Consider the following 21,389-nt stretch of genomic DNA (forward strand, 5'->3'; position numbering starts at 1 on the left):
TTGACAGTCTCAGCATAACAAGGAATATGTATAAATACCAGAATGGGAGAAATGCCACATACTAAAATACCAATGAAGTTTTCTGCCCTAAACCTTTTACAAGCCACTCAGCTCCAAATGAGATGTGCTTGTATGGTCTGAATTCCAAGGGCTTAGTGGTTCCTGCTGCCTGTGAAGGATGAGAGCTCTAAGTGGCCTTAAATTTAAATGTACTGATCTTTTCTGTTCTTTTTTTCCTTTGTATGAACATATGTGACCAACACCCAGAAGGCCCAGATCACCTTTAAGATACTGCATGAAAGCATGAAAATGTTGCACTAGGCTTATATTCTAACTTTATGAAAGGCTTTGATTTAAGATGTAACATATCTGAAAGTCTCAGGTATTGACAACTTTCAATACAGTGGGACCTGTGAGGGCAGGAACCAGATAGATTAGTTTTGGCCTGCAGCCTCTGTTCTGCCCTCTTCAAATACAAGGAAGAACAATCAGCCCTAAGGGAGTAGATGCTAAAGTTAAGGGATAGTGTCAAAAATTCAAAATGCTCAGAAATTAGCAGTACATTGGTAATACAGAGTTAAATCTTAATCTTCAGTCACTTACAAAGATGAGATGTGTGCCTATGTTCAGTGTGTTGCAGTGATTAATCCCAAGGTGACCTCACTTCTCTCCATTCTGTCCTTTCAATTCCTCTGGGTTTTTTTCTTCTTATTTCTTTATTAACAATTTTAAGAAAATAAAAATAACAAGTCCTATATTTACAGTAACCAGAGTGACTCCCTTGACTCAAATGTTTTCCTTCCTTTCTCTGAAGTCCACAAAGTTTTCACTTGGCATCACTGTAAAGTCCCTGTGCTGCCTCAGCATAATCCATGGACCCATCCTCTTCTGTGGGCTGTCTTATCTGAGTTACCAGGGTTGGAAAAGGCCTCGATGGTCATTGAGTCCAATGAAGCTTAGCTGTGTTCCTTGTCAAATCCTCATAGGAATAAGGAGGGAAACAATGCTTTACATTGTTTTGGTTTTTTGAGTTCCTACAAGGTACACCAAATGAAAAGTACTTTTTGCCATTTGCCTTATTTGTCCAAAAATTGTAATATAAAAGGGACAATTCATTTTTTGTCAGAATACACCTTTCTAAAATTCAATGCTGCTGGTGATTCAAGTATTATACTTCCAACTGCAGCCTAAACAGACAAAAATATTTCTTTTCAGAAAGCTATGGAACAACTTCCTTTAGTAAACACTAAGTATTTTTATTTTAGTTTATTTTTTATTATACTGGGAAATGTTAAAAAAGAATTCAGATGAACAAGAATTCTGAATGTAAGTTCTCAAAAGAGACTGGATCTGCAGGCAATGACTGTTGCTGAAGTGTTACACTTAATTTATAGGTATTTGAATGGTTGCACTGTCCTGTTTTTCTTGTGTTCAGAACATCACCCAGTAACACAGGGCAAATGACTGACTCTCCAACAGCTTCCTATGGATGGACATAGCTGAAGAGTGGGACCTCCAAGAGCAACGTCTGAAAATTCCTCATCTCTCTCATTTTAGGAAAATGGAGGACAAAATGAAGACCTGCAAAATGGACTCGACAGCAGAAGGGGTATCAGAGGATCCTGTGGGGACAGGGTGAGCTCAGCTGAGGGAGCTGAGCTCACCCATTTCTGTCTTCTAGCTTGGTAATTCCCCATGCCAAACTGTAGATAGGCTTCATACTTGTATCACTGGACTGTGAGTGGGTACACTGCTGCTGAAATTATGGCCTTGGGTTGAGCTCCAGAGTTTTGTGACCAGCCAACAGTAATTTTCATCAAGGCATTTTAGAACTAAAGCTGGAATTTGTAGCCAAGACCTAAAAGCCACAGAGCATATATAAAATACTGAGTACCACAAAGACATGTGGCGTGTGCCCTGAGGCACACATTGCAGGAAGTCTGTGGGAGGAGTAGCCCTTAACTTTCATGTGATCTTTACTGTACCAAAACAATATTTACTGGGGAAAGGTTTCCATTTGGGCAACGGCTTTGTTGGGAGCAGAATACTTTCTGGGAAAATGTAATGCAAACACAATGGATAAATAAGTGTGTGGCTCCTTGAGCTCCTAAAATGAAACTGGGGTTCCTCTCTTGCTGCTGTGCTGTGCTACATGACAATCATCTCAGTCATCCTGGCAGAGGCTGGATGAGGCCCCTACAGCTTGGTATCCAAGCCAATCCAATAGCTTTGCTTTCATGTAATGCAGCTTTCAACTTTAACATTAACATTATACAAGAAGCAAAGCATACATTTATTGTAGTTGGCGGTATATGATGTATTATGAAGAAAAAATAATCTTCAGATAATCTTACAGAACTGAGAACAAAAATATTAATAGGTGTAGTACTGAAGTTTCAACTGCTCTTTACAGTTACTGAATTAGAAAGACAAATTATAATTTTATTCTGTTTTCACACAGATAGAATTGGTACATCTGTTAGATAGGAGATTGCATCCCTCCAAAATTATGGAAGATGAGCTTTATGTGCCCAAGCAGAAACACTTTTACAAAAGTTAATAGTTGTTAATAGTTCTTTTTGTGTGCGCCCTACTACACAATCTCGTGATCACTGACAACAGAATTTTGTATTTGGCAATCATTTCTCTTTCGCCCACACAGTCACGCTTACCTTCAGGAAGACTACATTACTTTTTTTTACTCAGTCCTTCTAGTTGATGATTTGTTATTCTTTAATTTAGCCTACAGCTTCAGTGAGATTATTTTTCTTTTCTGGTTTGGTAGCTTCAATCACAAGAACAATTTTATAGACAACATATCCAGGTGGTTCATGCATCTGTAGGAAATTCTTCAAGTGCTTTGATGTCTGTTTAATCAAACAGAAAGATTACTGGAATCTAGTTTTGATAGAAGGTTGTTTTAACCTGAACATATCAAGATTATCCCCTGCAGGGCATTCAGATTGAGAACAGTTAACCCAGGCCCCTGCTTACATATGGCAATTGGGCTCCTGCAGCATCTTTTGAACTCCATCATTTAGGGAGAACAGAGCAGGAGTATTCCTTTTTTCTCATGAAGCTGTCTAGGGGCAAAGTTTCTTTCAAGAGTTCCACCTACACTCCATCAGTGTCCATGGACACTTCTTTGCTGAAGACCATCACACCTCTCTGCCTTTGTCAGTGTAACGTACCCTGTTGTAAACTGGCTCTGTCAACTGATCCAGGTTTGAAACACACAGGATACCTTTCCTCTTAACACAAATCTTCCCCTGGGGAACTTTGGTAGGAATGTTCAGTTTTGTATTCAGATGGTCTAACCCTTGATAGTCCTTCTCAGTGTATGTAGAATCCTACATAATTGATGTTCCTTTTCTCTCCAATTAGGTTACTTTTGTATAAAATTACACTGTAAGGCAGCTTGTGGAAGTGAATCTGAATTATGTAAGCAGAATTTAGGAAGCTCTTCTCTCCTAAGCCTAGATTTCAGCAGGTCGTTAAAGCAAAGAGTAACCTGTCCTTTTAATCCGTGTGCCCTTCTCATGTATCTATTTCCCAAATTGTGGGAATCCACATACAGAATGTTCTAGTTGCCTCTCCTTAAGGAGCTTCTTGGAGTGTTCTTAGGGCTCTTTTTCTAAACTATGTTGTAACAGACCACTGCTAGGCAAGGTAAAAGACTTGTCTCTTCTTTATGAGAAGGTAATTGCAAACTGTGGAGGAAATGGAAGTAGCTGTGGCATTTATTGTTGGCCAAAACAAAACCAAGAGCAACCACTTCATGCCTGCAGTTTGCAGAGCCTGACTATGGCTTGATTGCTCAGTTGATAAGTAGAAATTATATGTTGTAACTTAACATATCCATATAGGTCTATACAAAAGAACAAATGCTGGGACAATGCCAGGGACACATATTGCAATGTACTTCCTTGGTGGGCTTTCTAGTCAAGTTGAACCCAGCAGCTCCTGAATTAAGTTGAGACCATCAGGAAAGAAGCATCCATCTCAGCTTTTAGTGACCAGCAATATTTTTGACACAAGGGTCAAAGATAGAAGAAAGTAAAAATGTCTCTTCTAGAAAATTATTGGAAAGGTCAGTGCAAGATCTGGTGAAAATCTATTTTAAAAAATCTCTTGTAAATTTGGTTTTACGCACCCACATTCCTGCCATAAAGGAGTGGCATGTGTGATAGGCTGTTTGTTTCTGACATCCCCAGTTCTGCCCTATCCTTTTTGATACATTGGGCTGTAAACAGCACATAACATTTACAGCACATATGAAGGAACAGAAAGGGGTTTTTTTTGAAGGAATGCTTTTTGAAGTCTCTTCTCTCATCATTTCTAACATTCAAATTCCTTTTAACAACAGGCTGGTGCTTAATGGGGGATCATCACTGAGGAGTAACAAGCACTAGACCCTATTACATTATTTTTTCTTTTTTATCAAGACATTTTGTCTGCCAAGTACAGTCAAGTTCTGTGAAGGTCTTCTGTAGCATTTTATTACCAACCTTTGTTTTTCACAGGCCTGAAAATCCTACTCAACAGGGGTTTTGCTGCTGGTGCTGTTTCACTGTTCAGTCCCTGTCAAGGTCAGATGAATACATTGAACACCACAAGTGTCTCTCCACAGCACTGGTGTTGCACATGCAGAGCTGGGGCACAGGCTCTGGGCTGGCCAGTACAAGGCATGGACATACTGAAAAAGTCCAGCAAAGGGCCTCAGCAGTGACTGAGAGACTGGAAGGAAATACAAGGAGAGGGTGAAAGCTGGGACTGTTCAGCATGCAATAAAGCTGACTTGGTGGGGGAGGGAAACTTACTGATGTGTCTAAATACAGGATAAAAATATTTATCAAAAACACAGAGATCCACAGCAAAACAATCCTACTATAGGAGCCTCTAGAGCAGCATTCTGTTAATTTTGCCGTTCTAGTTTCCTCTCACCAAACCTAAATAGTGGAGCAAACAGGGAATTAATTCCGCAAATACTTACGCGAAAAACAAAGCAAAGGAGTCCCCATACAATGCTTTCAATTGAGTATACATTACAGACCTCAAAGGGTTTTTTAATATTCAATGTATGAAAATGCTATCCAATGAATACAGGCACACAGAAATAATCTGAAAGGGAGCTCAGAAGCCAAAATTAAATGCCTCCTCATCACTCAGCATGCATATACAGAAAGGTGTATCAAATGTTTGAGAAATGTGTATGTTTAGACAGAGCTCATGAATACAGAAAAACATTTTGCCAGTTACAAAAGTTCAGCAAAATTTGAGTATCACCTGATTCGGTATTTTCAGTATTCTGATTAAAATATACAGTCCATAATACATTGTAATATGCACAACCATAGCACAAGCTTTGAAGACTTTAAATGCAGCAGCATGAAGTTGCTGTATTACTTCATGCTTGGGATGAACTTGAATTAAGTAATCATGTTTTGTTTCCACATTTTTAATGTTTAGAAAACCTCACCAACTGCAAATTCTCACTCCACCCAAGATTCCCACAAATGACATTATTTGCAAAGATAACTCCCAAGGAACTCCAGGAAATAAAAGTTCACTTATGAGAGGCCCTGGTATTTACCTTCCCTGCCATGTGCAATGGGTACTGTGTGCAAGACCTTCTCAAGCAGTGAATTTTCAGTGTATTGCCTTTGATTCCAGCTACAGGAAGAAAATATCTGAAAAAAGATAACATTAAAAAACAATGGCATCTCAACACAGCATGCCTTGCTTAAGAGCATATTTGGAGTATGTGACCTCTGATGTATCCTGAACAGAAAATAGGGACTGAGGCATTATTTGTTTTTCACAGAATCAGCCGCTATGGGATGGCAGTTTCTCAATTGCTTTTCTAGCCTAGTCCCTCCAGCTATTTATGATACTATATGTACCCAAAGAACCAGTCTGTAACATTATTAATGAGAACATTTTCAGCTCCAGGAAGCTGAAACACATGTGGAGATCTCTAAAGAGTTAATTTGGTCCATGATCCGTCCTGACAGCCAAAGGGACAGCAGGGATTCAAGCTGCTTCTCTCTGCTAGGATCAAATGGGAAGGGTCTGAATGCTCAGGCTTCCACGGTCTGACAAAGGCAGAGACTGTGTCTAAACACAGACACCACACTGATCAAGCAAGTAGATAATTAGAGCAACTACAAAATAGCTAAGAAAAAAATGTTATACACACATTTGTCTGTATCCAAAATACCCAGTTTTTTTATTTGTCACCTTGAAACTGAGTGTTGTAAGTGACCTTCCTTGTAACAATATACTCTATCTGTTGTTAAACCTTGTTTTCTGTCTTGGAAGAGGACACAAGAAGTCTATCTTGCTTCATGTTTTGAAACATCACTACCATCCATCATCACCACATCTTAGGTAAAATGTTTTACCGTTTTGCCTGTGCTGCCACTATTGGATCTTTCACAAGCAGCTGTGAGTGCATTTATAATTTTCCATCAAGTGTGGAGATAATGAATATCAAAACAATAAAATCATAAAACATTTCAGCCTGAAATACTAGCATGCACTATTTTGTGGACATTCACAAAACCAAACATTTCCACTGGGAAGAAAAGCAGTTTAAAGTACTGAGAAGAATGTGGAAAAAATTGGATGTGACAAACAATATTGTCCCTGGTTATGCAGTCCCAATCAGAATAGAATCACTGATCATGCTAAGTGTCTTGAACAAATGAAGTTTCCTAAACTCTGGAAAAAATACATTTTAGATGTTTTTATTTGTTGACATTTTCTTCTTAGCTGTAACTGAGAAGAAACCTCTACAAAAATCACATTACACATGTTTCTTTAATTGAGTATATTGTTACAGTAGCATAGTCTCTCTTCTCAGGGTCAGAACTGTATCTTGTTTACAACACTTTGAATTCATTACAATCCACAGAGAAAGAAACTTGGTCTTAAAAAACAAGAACTGTTCTTCATAACATAAAATAAAATACAGTTCTTCATGAAGTACAGGGAGTTTATCTGCATTTTGTCATAGTGCCCAAATTATAAAATCATCTCTTGTTGCCATAGTTGGACCCACCTAGGTCACAAGACTGAAAATCTGCAGAGATGAAACTGTATAAGTACTTCAATACTGAGAACATATGCTGCTTGCAAAATAATAAGGAAAGCATGAAAATCTGAGATCTGTGTTATTGATACCTGCTTTTTCGTTTCTGTAATGCAGCTTTTAATTTTTCAGCTGTTAACTGGAAAGGGTGACTTTCTTCATCAGTCACCTATGGAAAAAAATAGCAAGAATAAAAAGATTGAATTTTCAAAGAGGGAACTAATGTTACACAACTTACGTGGCAAATACATCTTGCAGTGCTTGAGGGGAAACATTTGCAAACCAAATTTACTTGTAGTATGACAACCAGAGAGCTGACAAATGTCAGAGCAAAACAGTGCCTGCACAGAATGAGTGCAATCCTACACATCTTATGACACCCCCCTGCTGCCACTCTGCAGTCTGAGAAAATGATGGGCTGTCTCAAAAAGCACTGCACAGGTCCCATCTCTTCCCTTGGCACCAGGTTGCAATTTCAGGTTTTTCTGATTGTTCCCTGTAAATGTCTGTTAATGTATGTGAATGGCTCAAGTTCCATCTCACCGAAGAAGGGCCTGTGAAAAGGCTGCATTCCACCCTACAGCCTTTTCTAGAATTCATTTCATCATAGCAGGGAGCTGGGATAAGATATCCACTTAAAGCCATTAAGAAATGAAATTAACGTTTCTCATGAGCATTTCTCTCTCCACCTGCCTGCCTGCTCCAGCTGCTCAGGGAAGAAGGAGCACCCTGGGAAGGCGGCAGTAGCTCCCAACCATAGCCCCTTAGGACAGATCAACTCATCCTTGTGCTCCAGGTTACAGGGGCCCAGCATCCCTTAGGGACAGAGAGGAACAACCCCACGTGTCTCACAGCACCCCAGCACTCTGCCTGCTCCCCACCACAGGAGTTCTGCTTTAGACCCACTGTCCTCACCAAGACATGGCTCAGTCAGCAGAGCCTGCAGAGCTGGACAGCTGCTGGGGAAGGACAAAGATCCAACCACCTAAACATGGGAAGAAGGACTGGGGTCAGTGTAGAGGCAGATGCTGATGTGAGGGAAGCTAAGATCTTTTTCTCCCCAGGATCTGTAGAAAAAACAACTTTCAATATGTTGGCTTTAAGTGGGTTTTTCCTACATCCATGTTTTATACCTGTCCTTCATGAAGGACATTTTGTCTTTTAACAGTGAAGAAAATATCTTTTAGACATTTAGAAAATGAACAGGTTTTTAACTACTGGAAAAATGGCCATTAGAAAATGGGGATAAGACTTAGTTCTTGGCAAACACAAAAACAGTAAACCACCAAATAGCTCCTGTTGCAGCCTTGAAGTATCTAAACAAGGTCATGATGCTCTAGTTATAAAATAACTTCAGCAGTGCTTTGGCAATATACAAGCATTACATTAAAGTAATACATATTATTAAGAAATAATTGTATTAGTATTTCCTGAAACTTGGCAATAATTATGGAAGCGGAGATTAGCACTGAATCTGCAATTAGTTCATCTGAAGGACCCAGTTACCTTCCCAAAAGAAAATGGACATAAAACCATGTGGCACTGATAGCATTTTGTGGGTGGTTCCAAACATTTTGGTTTTTATTCTTTGCTTTTTATTCTACAAAGCTGCTGATCTCTGGAAATAAGGGAAATTGCCCAACACCTGCATGAGCTCAGTAATTTTTGATGTACCAAAATCCATGTCCACGCTGGGTCTCCACAAGCTCCAAACTGTGCTGTAGCTGTGCTTACACAGGTAGTAACCATTCCTGCAGAATCCTAAGAACTGGTTTTGTGTGAACAGTGAAGAATGAGGTCATCTTTTTGCACCCGGGAATTCCAGACTGACTTTGTACCTGAGATATCAGTCTTCACTAAATCACTTAAACTAATTCAAGCTATTAAAGACTTTTGGAGGCTGGTAGGGGACAGCACTGCTGAGAGATGCAAAATCTGCCCTGGTTACCTAATAGCAGCTGACATGACTGCTGTAGGACATTACAGGAAGGCCACATATATGAAAGTCTTACAAAGGCCCTGCCTGCTGTAAGAGGATAGAGAGGATTGATTTTTCCCACTTCTTTTCTGTTAATCTGACTTACACTTGTGACCTAAACACCAGCAAAGTGATTTAGCATTTCTACTACTGCCTGAGCATCTGGAAGTATTTAATCCTAGACCTCTTTGTTGCATCACTGCAACAGCAGGCTAAACCTTAGTCAACAGATTTTACTGTGCCTGAGACAGATCGTTACTGTTTGGGCTATTTTAGAAGTGGGAGAATTCAAGCAATTGAACCTCAAAGCCGAAATTCTCAAGGGGCGGCAGTAAATGGGTTATTCCCAAATGATGTCTGTGAGAGACAAGTGAATCCTTGTCAACTGACATTGACAAATTGTAATCCAGTCTCCCAGTTTTGTTCCACAAGATTAACTCTGCTGAACTCCTAACCCTAGCCCCTAACCCTAACCCTAAGAGAGATAGTGACAGGAGAACTAGTGAGGAGGCACAGGATTTGTTCATCTCTAGATTGCTGCTTCACAGAGCTTGTTTAGTTCTTGACTGGATGGAGGAGACTAGAAAACAGGTTCAAACATGACACACATTGCTTGTCAGCCTGTGCAATCATCATGAGCCACTGCAGTTAAATCCTACTGCCCTACAGAATGTAAAATTAATGTCATCAGTTTCTTTTCTCTTGGAGTGCCTCTCCCTCCCAGGCCTTGTGCAAGAGTCTCTACAGGCCAGCTGATCCTGATTGCACAACACTTGAATAGAAGGCATTATCCTCCTGTGAGCTACAGACTTAATGCTCCTTGTACATCAGATTTACAACAGATCTCAGCTAGGCTTCATTTACATTCTCTACTACCTTCCAAGGTGAGATGTCAATGTAACTCAGAATGTAACCAAAGATCACCTAACAGCAGGTAGTTATTCAGTGACCTCCTTCTTGGATCCCATGAACCTGCCCTCAGCATCATCCAGGTTATGCATGCATGGAAATGTCCGAACTAACACTGAGCTCATTCACTGGTGAAATTTCTTGCATGGAGGAAGGAGGAAAAACAGAGATTTGGAACTTTGACTTCCTGGGTTTTAAGAACATTTTCCCTGACAGTGTAGTACACCATTTTGGTTGAGGACTAATAAGACCTTGGCATAGAGCAAACCTTCCTTTTTAACTCTAGCAATTTAATTCTTGGCACTGAAGTACAGTATTCCAATTAAATGACTCCCAGTGTGAGGACAGCACAATAATCTATGGAATTGTCTTTCCATCACAATAGCCTGCGACTGGTCCTTTCAGAGTAAAGTATCAGTGCATTATGAGATCATCAGTACCAGGAACATTAAATAATTTGCACTTCTAATGAAATTTTGTACAACCATTATCTAGACCTAAATTGAAGAACAGATGGTGCTGCTAATTTTGACTGATCTGGGTGTTTTTGTAATATCTGAAGGTTTCTTTACCAAGTGAAGAAGATGTCATAAACCACAGTGTTCTTTAAACAATTTTGACATGGACAGAACTGGAAGACCACCTTCTTATAGAGGTTCTGGATGTAGGAAAGAACCCTTGACTGAAAAATCTAAGCCAGTAGGTGAAAAAGTAAGTGAAAATGCCTATTGGTACCTGAGATACTGCAGGAACTAATCAATAAATTAATGGAGTTGAAGTTTCAAATGCAAGTATTTGAACTGATGATAATACAGTACTTCCTTGGCTTAGAGATGAAGGCTATTTTGAAGGGGAAGCAAAATGCTGTGAAAGGGTCAAACAGACTAATGGGAAACATCTCTAGTTTTCCTTCCTCCTTGTGTTAAGACCTGGTTATCTATGTATCAGTTAAGGAACACAACTCTTTAACAATCTCCATGGAAGACAAGAGTTGTGAATAATTTCAGCTGTAACATTAGAAAGCTTCCAAGCATCTGAAATATTTTTAGCGGTCTCTGGGGGAAAAAAAAAAAAGTAGTGGTAAGAAGGTGCAGGTGTTGTGAAACGCAATTTGGTATTCTTTTGATTAACAAACAGTGGCAGAAAACAAGATGCAAGTATCTTGGTCTGGTTTTTCCTGCTATAGCTAGAAAAGTATATTCTAGAAATATTAGTCTATTTGCCTGCTAATATACATATGAAGTACCAACCTCCTCTAAGCCCTCTAAAAGCCCTTAGAGAATGGCTTTATATAATATTTTAAAAACATATCCCCCATTAATATTACAGTCTATTTGACCAGATTCCATTTGTTGTGAGGGAGTAAGCAGGGGACAGGAAATCATTGTTAGACTGTGGCAAGTAAATTGATAAAAAACAAAGTTTAAAAGTTTATATGATAAACAAGTGGACAGAACATAACCAATGTTCTCTCAAAAAATTTAATATCAATCTAAAGGAGGACAATTTTCTTCAAAATAAAATGTGACATAATTTTACAGCATATTAGTTTAAAAGAAACTTATCTCCAACTGCTGCATTAATAAATCTATATGAATATAAATAATCTGATTTAAGCACATCTGTCATTTCCAGTTACAGTTTAGCAGTTACAAGCAAATACAAGTTACTAAGCTAGAGTCATTTTTTGTCCTGGTCTGAATGTTGCGCCAATCTGTACTTTCCTCTTCTTGGGATTCTGAAAATTATCATACCTGGAAACAAAAAAAAAGACATTAGCAAATTCTTATGAAATGTGGTTTTTGTGTCTGTCTCTTCAGATGCATATTAATGCACTACAGAACTCCAGATGTTTAATTAAGTCAAAAGTACTCGTCTCCTCAGACCTGGGAACCTGGAGGAGTTATCACCCACACACCTAACTCAGACAGCTCTCTGCCCTGCTTCCCTTGGTTTTTTCCCCAGCTTTTGGTCTCCGAGTCCAAGGAGACACATTCTCCTTTTCAGTATGTTTATACTTCTACAGATTATTGCCTTTCCCAAACACAGCAGCTACAAAGACCACTACAGAGGGCAAATCTCCAGCCATTTGAAAATACAGGGAGCTACTACTAAGTGGAAGCAGGAAAGACCTAGAACCTAAAGAGCCTCTTTGCACTGTTGCAGCTCTTAACATTATATCAGGGGGTCCTGGTCTGTTATTTCATGGTCCTGCATGAATAGACAATTCATTGGTAAAATAGTTTTCCTTTCCCACTATGTAACTAAACATTTCTTTAAAAACTGTCAAAAGCTATCGACTATCTGCTGCCAGTCCCCACATTTATTGAAAACTATTGTGTTTCTGATGTATAAGAAATGTTATAAGACCCACATCTCCACTGAATTCAAAATTACAAAAAAAATACTTACAGTTCAGTAAAATGTTTCCAGTCGTCCTGACTAATGGATGGTCTCATACCCTGAAGAGCAGTCATCAGATGAGACTGGGTAATAGTTACAGTGGTCTTGGGAAGCACTGACGGATTAAGGATGCTGTCCTCCTTGAAAAGAGCCATGAACAGACAATGAAAAATTTCTACAGGAATATAGTGCCATCAATATCATTAACTGTGGTACCTCCCCATTACATGTACAGACAATGGCATTAAAAAAACAGTCACAACTTTCCCCCCTCCATATTAATAAATAACAGAAATAACTGTTGAATTACATGAATGCTAACATCTGGCTTATTTTTCTCAAATTAATTATAATTTATCTTTGCTACTTTCATTACACAGTATTTAATATTATTGCAGAAATTATTTACTGAAATACCAAGAAGTGTGGAAAAAACAACAGAGAAGTGTTAAGACTAAATAATAATTTTAAAAAGTGCCATACTCCATTCTTGCTTCTGTAATTGGCCTTGCTAGCATTGATTTCTGTCCTCAGGTGCTCTGCTTGCTGCTCCTGGTTCTCCAGGGAGCCTTCTTGAGAAGCTGTTCTAAGCATTGCAGGTTGTGAGGATGCAACATCTCTCTGAGTGATGCTGGTGAAGTCGTAAGTTATGGAGTTTGGACCGGACAAACACAAAGAGCTCTAAATTGATCACAAGAGGAACTACATTAACTCATTATGGATCCAAAGGAGCAACTCCATTATTAGGAATTAGCCTACAATTCAATATAAGCTTGCCTCCACTGGCAAAAAGAGTATTTTCTCTTTAAAATATATTACATATGTAATTTTTTTAACAGAAAGATTTAAGTTAATACGCCGAAGTGTTTGGGCAAAAGGCCAAATTTGAAAATGAAGTATTTCATGTCTGGAAAATATGTTACTATTTTTTGTAATGGCCCATCTAAAAAAGAATAAAAGTCTGCTAAGTCCATTGCTTTAATTACTTAGGAAAATCAGTGGTTCTGAAATCTGGATGAGTTTATGTAGTGAGCTTTGGAATTTAAACATTTATCACCTCCAAATTCCCTGTGCACTTGATAAGTAAGCCCCTTTCCAATTCATCAACTTCAAGAGATCAAAGTCCTTGTAGAATCCTTGCTGAAGAATTTTCACAGTCGGAGGAAAACTAAGTCTTTAAAGTTACATTAATCAAACACTATCACCCATAATGAACGATAAAATATACCAAAGCACCTTAGCAGTCAGTAGTTACTTCTCTAATGTAAAAGTTATTTTTGGCTTTAAGAATCAATGCAGGATAGTTTTGAAAACAAGAGTCTAAGAACTTTGATTACTACTTGTAATAACAGGTCAACAACCGATTGAAATTAATTTTGAAAATGAGTTTCCTACAGATCACACACAAACTCTGAAATCGTGTGCTCACTGTAAGAGCTCAGAGGCAGCATACCCTGTTTTGCTGACCTGCCAGCCAAGAGATGAGCTGACCACTGTGCAGGTGCTGGGCAGCCAACCTGCACATCCCTACCTGCAAACTGGCCAGAGAACATGCGGCTTAATGCGCAACAAGATGCAACATCAGGAATTCTGCTTAAAGACGATGGAAGTTAAAGTTTAGTTCTGTTCTTTTTCACAATTCCATGGTCTGACTATTCTATTAATGCACATTTTATTGGGAATTGAAGAAGGTTTGTTGATTCTTGAGACTGTAACTTAATTCTTGAAAGCTGGGTTGTCACTCTTTAGTAATAAAACTAAGTTAAAGAAAAAAGAACAAAGAAACCAACCACTAAAAAGTCGAGAACTGTTTTAGTGTTTGGAAGAACTTCAGAAGGGAGCAAGCCATTTGACCAGAGAGTAAAATCTAATATGAATGCAATTTGTTTGATTATAGGGTATTAAGCAGTATTTTGTGATTTTGACTTTAAACTCCTGCAAGGTTGCAGAGAAGTCCATGTTGCATTTTCTCAGATACATCCTTCCATCCCCTTCCTCACTGTGGACTACTAAGTACCATCTGAAGAGGTCTAAAGGTCAAAGCAGACATAATTGTATTTATAAACTGAACCAGGCAAATGGTATGGGTTTTTTTCTGCTTCTCAACTAATAATATTTAGAAAATTCAAAACATTAAGTGAGTAAGTTACCAGTTCTGAAGGAGTTCCATTCCCCAGCTCTGATTCATAAGAACTTCCAAAATAAAGACGATACATGTTGGACCTTGGATCTTCAGGAAGCAAGTCAGACATATCTAAAGAAATAAGAGAGTGCTCTAGCCCTGCTTCTCCATCTGCTGCTGAATCATCTGAGCCACTGCTGTGGTTTAGAAAAACCATGGAAGAGAGACTGAAGTCACTATCAGAACTAGATCCAAAATCCTGTAACAAAAACCAGAACATTACAAGAGTTAACTCATAACAAAAACAATCAGAAATACATGAAAAGATATGATATACAGTACAAATGAGAGTATCAATTTACATTTGACTCTAGTAGTAATCTGTCTTTCTCTAGGAGTATACTTCTAAATATTTTGCTAAGAAAATCTAATACCTTTAAGAACTTTCTGTCTTCCTGCTAGAAAAATAGTTTCAGGAGGTAATTTTAAGGTTTTATTGTTTCCACCACCTCGCACTCTCAGTAACAGCAAGGGTTGGGAAACTTCATGCATGTGCTGTGTTGTAGAACTGTACCACTTCTGTCTCAACTTTACCTGCCAAGCAAATTAGTATCTTGTGTAAAATGCTCTAGGAGGCTGAAGTGAGTTTACTTTTATAGTGCCTAACTGCTCTACTCGTTTATAGTCTATAGCCAATACACTTTATATACTGAGGTGGAAATCAGAACTGCTGCTTTAAACTGGTGTCTGCAAACCTCTCTCATGGTCTCTATCAGTCAAAAATTTTGGGGCACACCCTACCAAGCAAATGGATGTTATTTGTAAATTATACATGTACCACTGGAAGTTCTAGTATTTTCCTCCTGCACATCAGTGGACTGCCTTGTGCTTTCTCTGGGGTGTGTGCACACCACTCTGGCCACCACTGCTTGAGACAGCAATCTCTTCCTATGATAGATAATCATGAGGTATCAACTACTTACTGATGCTAAAAGTGAAGGGAGTGTTAGGGAAGACATGCTGGAGATCACTCTCAATACTAAGAGTCACATCCTCAGAGCCCAGTTCCTTGGTAACAGCTAGGGCAAAAAGAATTTAAGAGGGTCTCCTTCATTTTGCACCCTCGACCCAACCCTTCCCTTTGGCCACTGAGTAGTGGAGGCCATGCCTCCTCCATTCCAGCTAGAACTAGAGGACAAGCATTAAAAATGTGAACAGAGGTGGCTGAACAGAGGCTGAAAGAGGAAGGATCTGCCATTGAGTCACATGAGGGGTACAAACCAAAGGTGGAATCCTGTACTTTGGAAGTTCAAGTACTAGCTGGTACCTGGAAGATGAGGAAGAGCTGGCCATTTCAGGTATTGCCATCCTCTTGTCACTTCTCTTCCGACCTCAGTCAAACCCAATATTCTGGAACCCCAAAACCCACCAATTTCTCATTTCCTCCATCATCTAAATGTGCCATCTCAAAACTGAATTTGCTATCTGCTCCTAAGAAATTCAGTGTGGGATCTCTCCTGTCAATCTGTTAGCTGTTCCTCACAACAGTGATGAACACATTTGGGCTTTTATATGTATCTATTTAACAATAAATACCTATCATTAAATGAGAACAACCTTGTGTTTAAGAAGTATTTAAACCTATTCATTACATTATACTTGTATTTTTCTGCACACATTTTAAAATGTTAAAGCTGTGTATAAAAATATATTAAAAAAATTTTGCTAAAAAGCCCCACTAATACAATTAACTCTTTCACACATATCAACATAAAATAAACAGGAGAGTCTTCTTTTATATTAGTTTTATTTACCTGTGTTAAACCTAAATTTAAATTAGTATGGATTGCCTCTAATTGGGCATTGTACAATAAAGCTTTTAGGTCAGCCCCTGTGAACTGTTCTGTTTTTGCTGCCAAATCCTGGAAGTCCACATCATTTGCCAAAGACAGGGAATGACTGAGAGCTTTTAAGATTTCATAACGCGAATTCTGGAAAAAAGGAAAAAAAATGTTAGTAAAGCAACCTGTTATTTTCCTTGTCCTGACTGCTAGATGGGCCTTTGGCCCTGTCACCAGCCACTTCCTCTCTGAGGGAGGAAGGATCTTTTTTCAAGAAGATACTACCCTAATACTAAAAAGATACTACCTTAACCAAATGTAGTATACAGAGAATATATTTCTCTAATATATCGAGTCAATATCTGGGATTTTATATATGAAATCCATAAAAATATGAAGGTGAGCTCTGCAACTCATATGTCCTTTTGTAAAGAAAAGTATGATGAAAGTGAAATGCTTTTTTTTATCTGAAAGATCTTACTCTAAACCAGAACTTTAAACAGAAAAAAAGGGGGAAAAAAGAAAAAAAAGGATAAAAAAGAAGAAAGCGCAGGATGATCATGTGCGTTTCAGAATGAAATGATGTGGTGGTATTTATTAAATGTATGAACTAACCTGAAAATAAGTAGTGCTAATGTTTTCTCATAAAATGGGGAATCAGGAACACGCATTATACAGCCTCTAAGGCATGGCTATGGCTTAAGCAAATGGCAAATCCACTGGATTCATACTTCAAAGAAAGTTGGAGAACACTATACACATTACACTGCATCCAGTTTCTTTCTGCAAATTAGTTCTCTATTTTTAATTTTTTTTTTAATCAGCTAGATCCACAGGATATGACTGGATCTAGAAGACTCTGGTAAACAGCCTTTTCTTTCCCTAGTTTTATGTGAACACACTGACATTAAAATCAGTGAATTTATCCTGTTGTATAACTGGAACTGGGAAATCAAGTCCACTTTTTCCAAGTTTGAAATGCTACTACATATAAAGAAAAGGAGACTAAAACACATTATTCTGATTTTTTCCTTGCCTCTCATGTGAAATTGTTTCCTCACCTGATCAGGAGGTGGACAGTACAGGCATTTATCCAGTCGACCTGGCCTTAACAAAGCAGGATCAATCAAATCCGGGCGACTGGTAGCAGCTAGCACATAAACTCCTTAGGAAAGTGCAGAAAAATGCCATTAACATCTGCTAAACTTCTGCATAAAAATGAGCACAAAGGTGAATTGGTACCTTGCAGGCCTTCCACACCATCTAACTGAGTCAACAGCTGGTTAACCACTCGGTCGGTGACTCCTGTGTTGTCGTGACCTCGGCGAGGAGCAATAGAATCAAACTCATCAAAGAAAACAATACAAGGCTTAGCTGCCTGAGCTCTGAAAGGGGAAAAAATGAGCAATACTTATTTTTCTGTTTAAGTTTCATTCACAGGTAGAATTGCTTAGAAATATTGAAGGTAATTGCTTTTTGCTTCAGAGAACAGTTGTATTTAATGACAGAATAGAAAATCTGCTTTCTGTAAAATTTAGGAGGTTCTGAAAACTGGGCTGCAATAGAATCACTGCTCATTTTTATGACATACTTAGCACTCACTTTATCACTTCTAAGTGCTCAACTGTCATATTAATACACATGAAAGCTCTAAAACTCAATCACTGCAGATGAGTTCTTGGCTTACAGACAGCTAACAAAAAGACTGACTACATGATAAGTTGAGAAGCAAAGGCTATGTAGATATGTTGGCATAAGGGAGCACTGAGGGCCAGTGAGAGCAGATCTGTAAAAAAGAACTACTGGCACTGAGGACTTCAATACCAAGTTTAATATGACCCTAGGTATTGAGTGTGCATTACTACATGGAGTACAGTCAGCTGGAGTACTGTTTCTGGAAACATCTGAAAGGAACTCAGGATGTGTTTTCCAAGATATTTCTACGGTGTGAACCAATGCACTGTAGCTGGAGAGAACTGGGAGTTCAGCTTCAAAAGCACATTCCTCATTGGAGCCAAAATGGGCAGTTCTTTAACAATGATGGCCAGGTTGAACCTGCCAAAATACACCCACCTGGTTCAGCACAACTGATTATTTCAGATGCTTTTAGGATCTGATGCCATATCTCTCCTCAGACAACAAAATTATTTATTTGTGCTTCAACCAGTGGAATTTACTGATCACAAATCTTTACAAAACAAACCTGTTAAATATATCTCGAACTGCTTGTTCACTTGCTCCAATATATTTGCTGAGCAGCTCTGGTCCCTAAAAAGATACAATCAGAAAACAACACTCATTACATGTTTCTTAGTTTTAATGTGTAAATTCAACATCAGCATATATTTTGTGTACTAGACTGAATTTTCTTACAACCAAGACAGTGTCATCTCTGAACAGAAGACCCAAGGGGTCTAGATAAGCCACAAGAATTTTTCAAGCATTTAAACTTATTTAAAAGTAATAATTTCCATTTTTGTACCAAAAGAGAACATGTGTTACATTATCTCAAGGCAAAGGTTTACACTGTATTTAGTAAATGCTTAAAATATATTGCTCAATTTATTGTCCAGTGGAATCAAAATCTGTGATCTTTTTACAAAAAATGAGAAACTAAGAACACCTAATTAAATTTTATAATTCTGCTTAATGAATAAGTATACAAAAAAAAAATCTCAATAATAAAACTGTGAAGTTCCAGGAATCAGATATTCTGAGGGATATCCAGAGACCCACTTATATGTGAGTTCCTTACTGTGGTATTTTGCCCTCACAAGCACATAGTATCAGGTATTATGTAAATTTATTTCATTCAGTTAATAACATGAATCAATTAAGCTTAAACTGTTGCTACCTTGATGCTGATGAAATTCATTGCACTCTCTCTTGCAACCACTCCTGCCAACAGTGTTTTTCCTGTTCCAGGTGCTCCATACAGCAAGACTCCTGATCTCTGCCGTATAGGCAGGTTTGCAAATAATTCTGGATACTGGAAAAGAGTTTCAATGTGATATATTCTAAAACAAGCAAGTATTCTGTAATGTACAGTGACATCATTGACTAGTGATGATTTTTGTCTAAACAGAATGCATCTAATTTATTATATCCCCGGTATTATCCCAACAGCTCATCTGGACTGCTTTTAGTTTACCTGGGGCTGAACTAGGTTCCTAGGTGTAACAGGTACCGAAAATACAAACAAGTGGGATTTTATACCAAAAGGAAATAGGCCAGAATAGGGATGGACTAGAGCTTTATATTCTCTATACTAGTAGCTCTAAATTCCTATTTTAATCACTGAATGATATGATCAAATATACCATTCATATTTCTCTGAAGAGTCAATGCTCAATGGCTCATCTCAACATTCAAATTTTAAGCAAGGCAGAATGGCTAAAGTAAAATAAGATGAGACCAATGGATTGGCATTCATCTGAAAGAAAATACTCCTCTAGCAAAAGCACTGCAGAAACCAGCTGGAAATGTTGTCTTCACAGAGCCTAATCACAAGCCCTGCAAGCAAGTATGGCAATACTCCAATATTGTAGAGCAACACTTGCTCTGTAGTAAATCTCAGCCATTGCCTTTTGTATTTGGAAGAGAGAAGGGGAAGGAGAAAGTATTTTCCAGTAGCTGAAGGCAGTTGAAGATTGGAAAGCTACAAAATCATGCCTGTCATCTTTCTATCCAACACTTTTCAAACCTTAAAAATAATTCTTCCCTACTAATATTATATACAAAATTCAAGTAACTAATTTAAAGGAACTTAGTACCTTTGCAGGTAACATGATGGTATCCCTGAGCATTTGCTTCACATCTTTTAAGCCACCAATCCTGTCCCAGCCAAGGTCTTTAGGTTTATGAAGGCTGACATTTCTCAGAGCTAATGGAGTAAAATCTTTTAGAGCTTTCTGAAAATCCACAGTTGACAGGTTCAAATCTGCTTAAAAAAAAAAAATCAAGAAAAAAAAAACCTGAAAAAACCCCAAACAAACAGACTGTGAGTAACAAACTTGTTACAATATGTAACAATTAAAGAAATTTTAAAAGACTATGAATTAAGAGATTTTGTTGTCAACATACCACCATTATCTGATGCATTCTGGTTAGAAGCACAGGTATGAATGGCACGATCCACCAGCATACAAAAATCTCTAGCAACAAAACCTTCTGTTTCCTTTGCAATACACTGGAGGTCAAGATCAGAGAAGTCCTTCGGATCAGAATTCAGTTTCTTCTTTATTATGGAATACAGCACTTCATATCTTTGCTTCTGAAAAAGAGAATTGTGCAGCGTGTATTGAGTTTACTATTTATATGGAGTTCAGGAATTCAAAGACTAAATAGGTATGACTCACTAAAATTTCCTTAAATATTTGCGCAACACCAACCCTTTAAATAACCAAACCTAAGCAATATAAACAAATGCTAGTGCTTCGGGTGCACCTCAATAAATTCACCCATTTTCTAACTTTAAATATTCACCTCACCAGCGCTACTTTAAATTCAACATTAACAATGAAACATCTCTCCCTCCCCCGATTCTACTGTTTTAGAATCTATGTTTTAGAATCTACATTTTTTTCTGTTTCACAGGAAAAAGAATACATTTCATTTTGCCAGCATGAGCAAAGAATATGTTTCAGATGCAATATATTGTGCTAGATAAAAACACTTCAAATAATTTGGTATCTTTAGAGATCTAGACTTTTCCAGCGACTCATCCTTAATTTCAGTGTTACTATTAAAAACAATAAAAGTAGACTTGCAGAAAGTGGGAGAAAGTTAAACTGCATCTAACACAGCATCCCTCCTCAGTGGCTTTTAACAGCTGGCCTGTGACTGAAGACACACACTCATGCTAAATACAAATGAGACATTAGGGGACGAGGGTTTAAAAGTATCTGCTTTCTCCTGCATGAAAGTTAATACTGTTCTTCTTCTCTTTATCTATTTTTTTTTCAAACTGGACTATGTTCAAAAGTAGAGGAATAGTATTAATATGGAAACAAACCTAAACCTGTCCCATAAAATTAACATTTA

General features: G+C 38.1%; 1 protein-coding gene across 2 annotated transcripts in view; it reads right to left on the bottom strand.

The window, feature by feature from the left end:
• Window positions 1–6,620: 6,620 nt before the first annotated feature.
• The window catches only part of PEX1 (peroxisomal biogenesis factor 1), a 29,890-nt gene continuing 15,121 nt past the window's right edge, over window positions 6,621–21,389 (bottom strand). The window contains exons 14-24 of one of the 2 annotated variants that reach the window (XM_038128844.1): window positions 20,430–20,619; window positions 20,120–20,286; window positions 19,201–19,335; window positions 18,550–18,614; window positions 17,589–17,731; window positions 17,408–17,511; window positions 16,320–16,496; window positions 14,534–14,764; window positions 12,867–13,064; window positions 12,393–12,523; window positions 6,621–11,734 (exon numbers count right to left, since the gene is read on the bottom strand). In XM_038128844.1, coding sequence (XP_037984772.1) covers window positions 11,650–11,734; window positions 12,393–12,523; window positions 12,867–13,064; window positions 14,534–14,764; window positions 16,320–16,496; window positions 17,408–17,511; window positions 17,589–17,731; window positions 18,550–18,614; window positions 19,201–19,335; window positions 20,120–20,286; window positions 20,430–20,619 — 1,626 coding nt within the window. In that variant the 3' untranslated portion in view covers window positions 6,621–11,649. The remainder of the gene's footprint in view (window positions 11,735–12,392; window positions 12,524–12,866; window positions 13,065–14,533; window positions 14,765–16,319; window positions 16,497–17,407; window positions 17,512–17,588; window positions 17,732–18,549; window positions 18,615–19,200; window positions 19,336–20,119; window positions 20,287–20,429; window positions 20,620–21,389) is intronic. The other variant, XM_038128843.1, reaches the window with a different exon arrangement.

Source organism: Motacilla alba, chromosome 2, assembly GCF_015832195.1.
Source record: "Motacilla alba alba isolate MOTALB_02 chromosome 2, Motacilla_alba_V1.0_pri, whole genome shotgun sequence".
Lineage (NCBI taxonomy): Eukaryota > Metazoa > Chordata > Aves > Passeriformes > Motacillidae > Motacilla > Motacilla alba.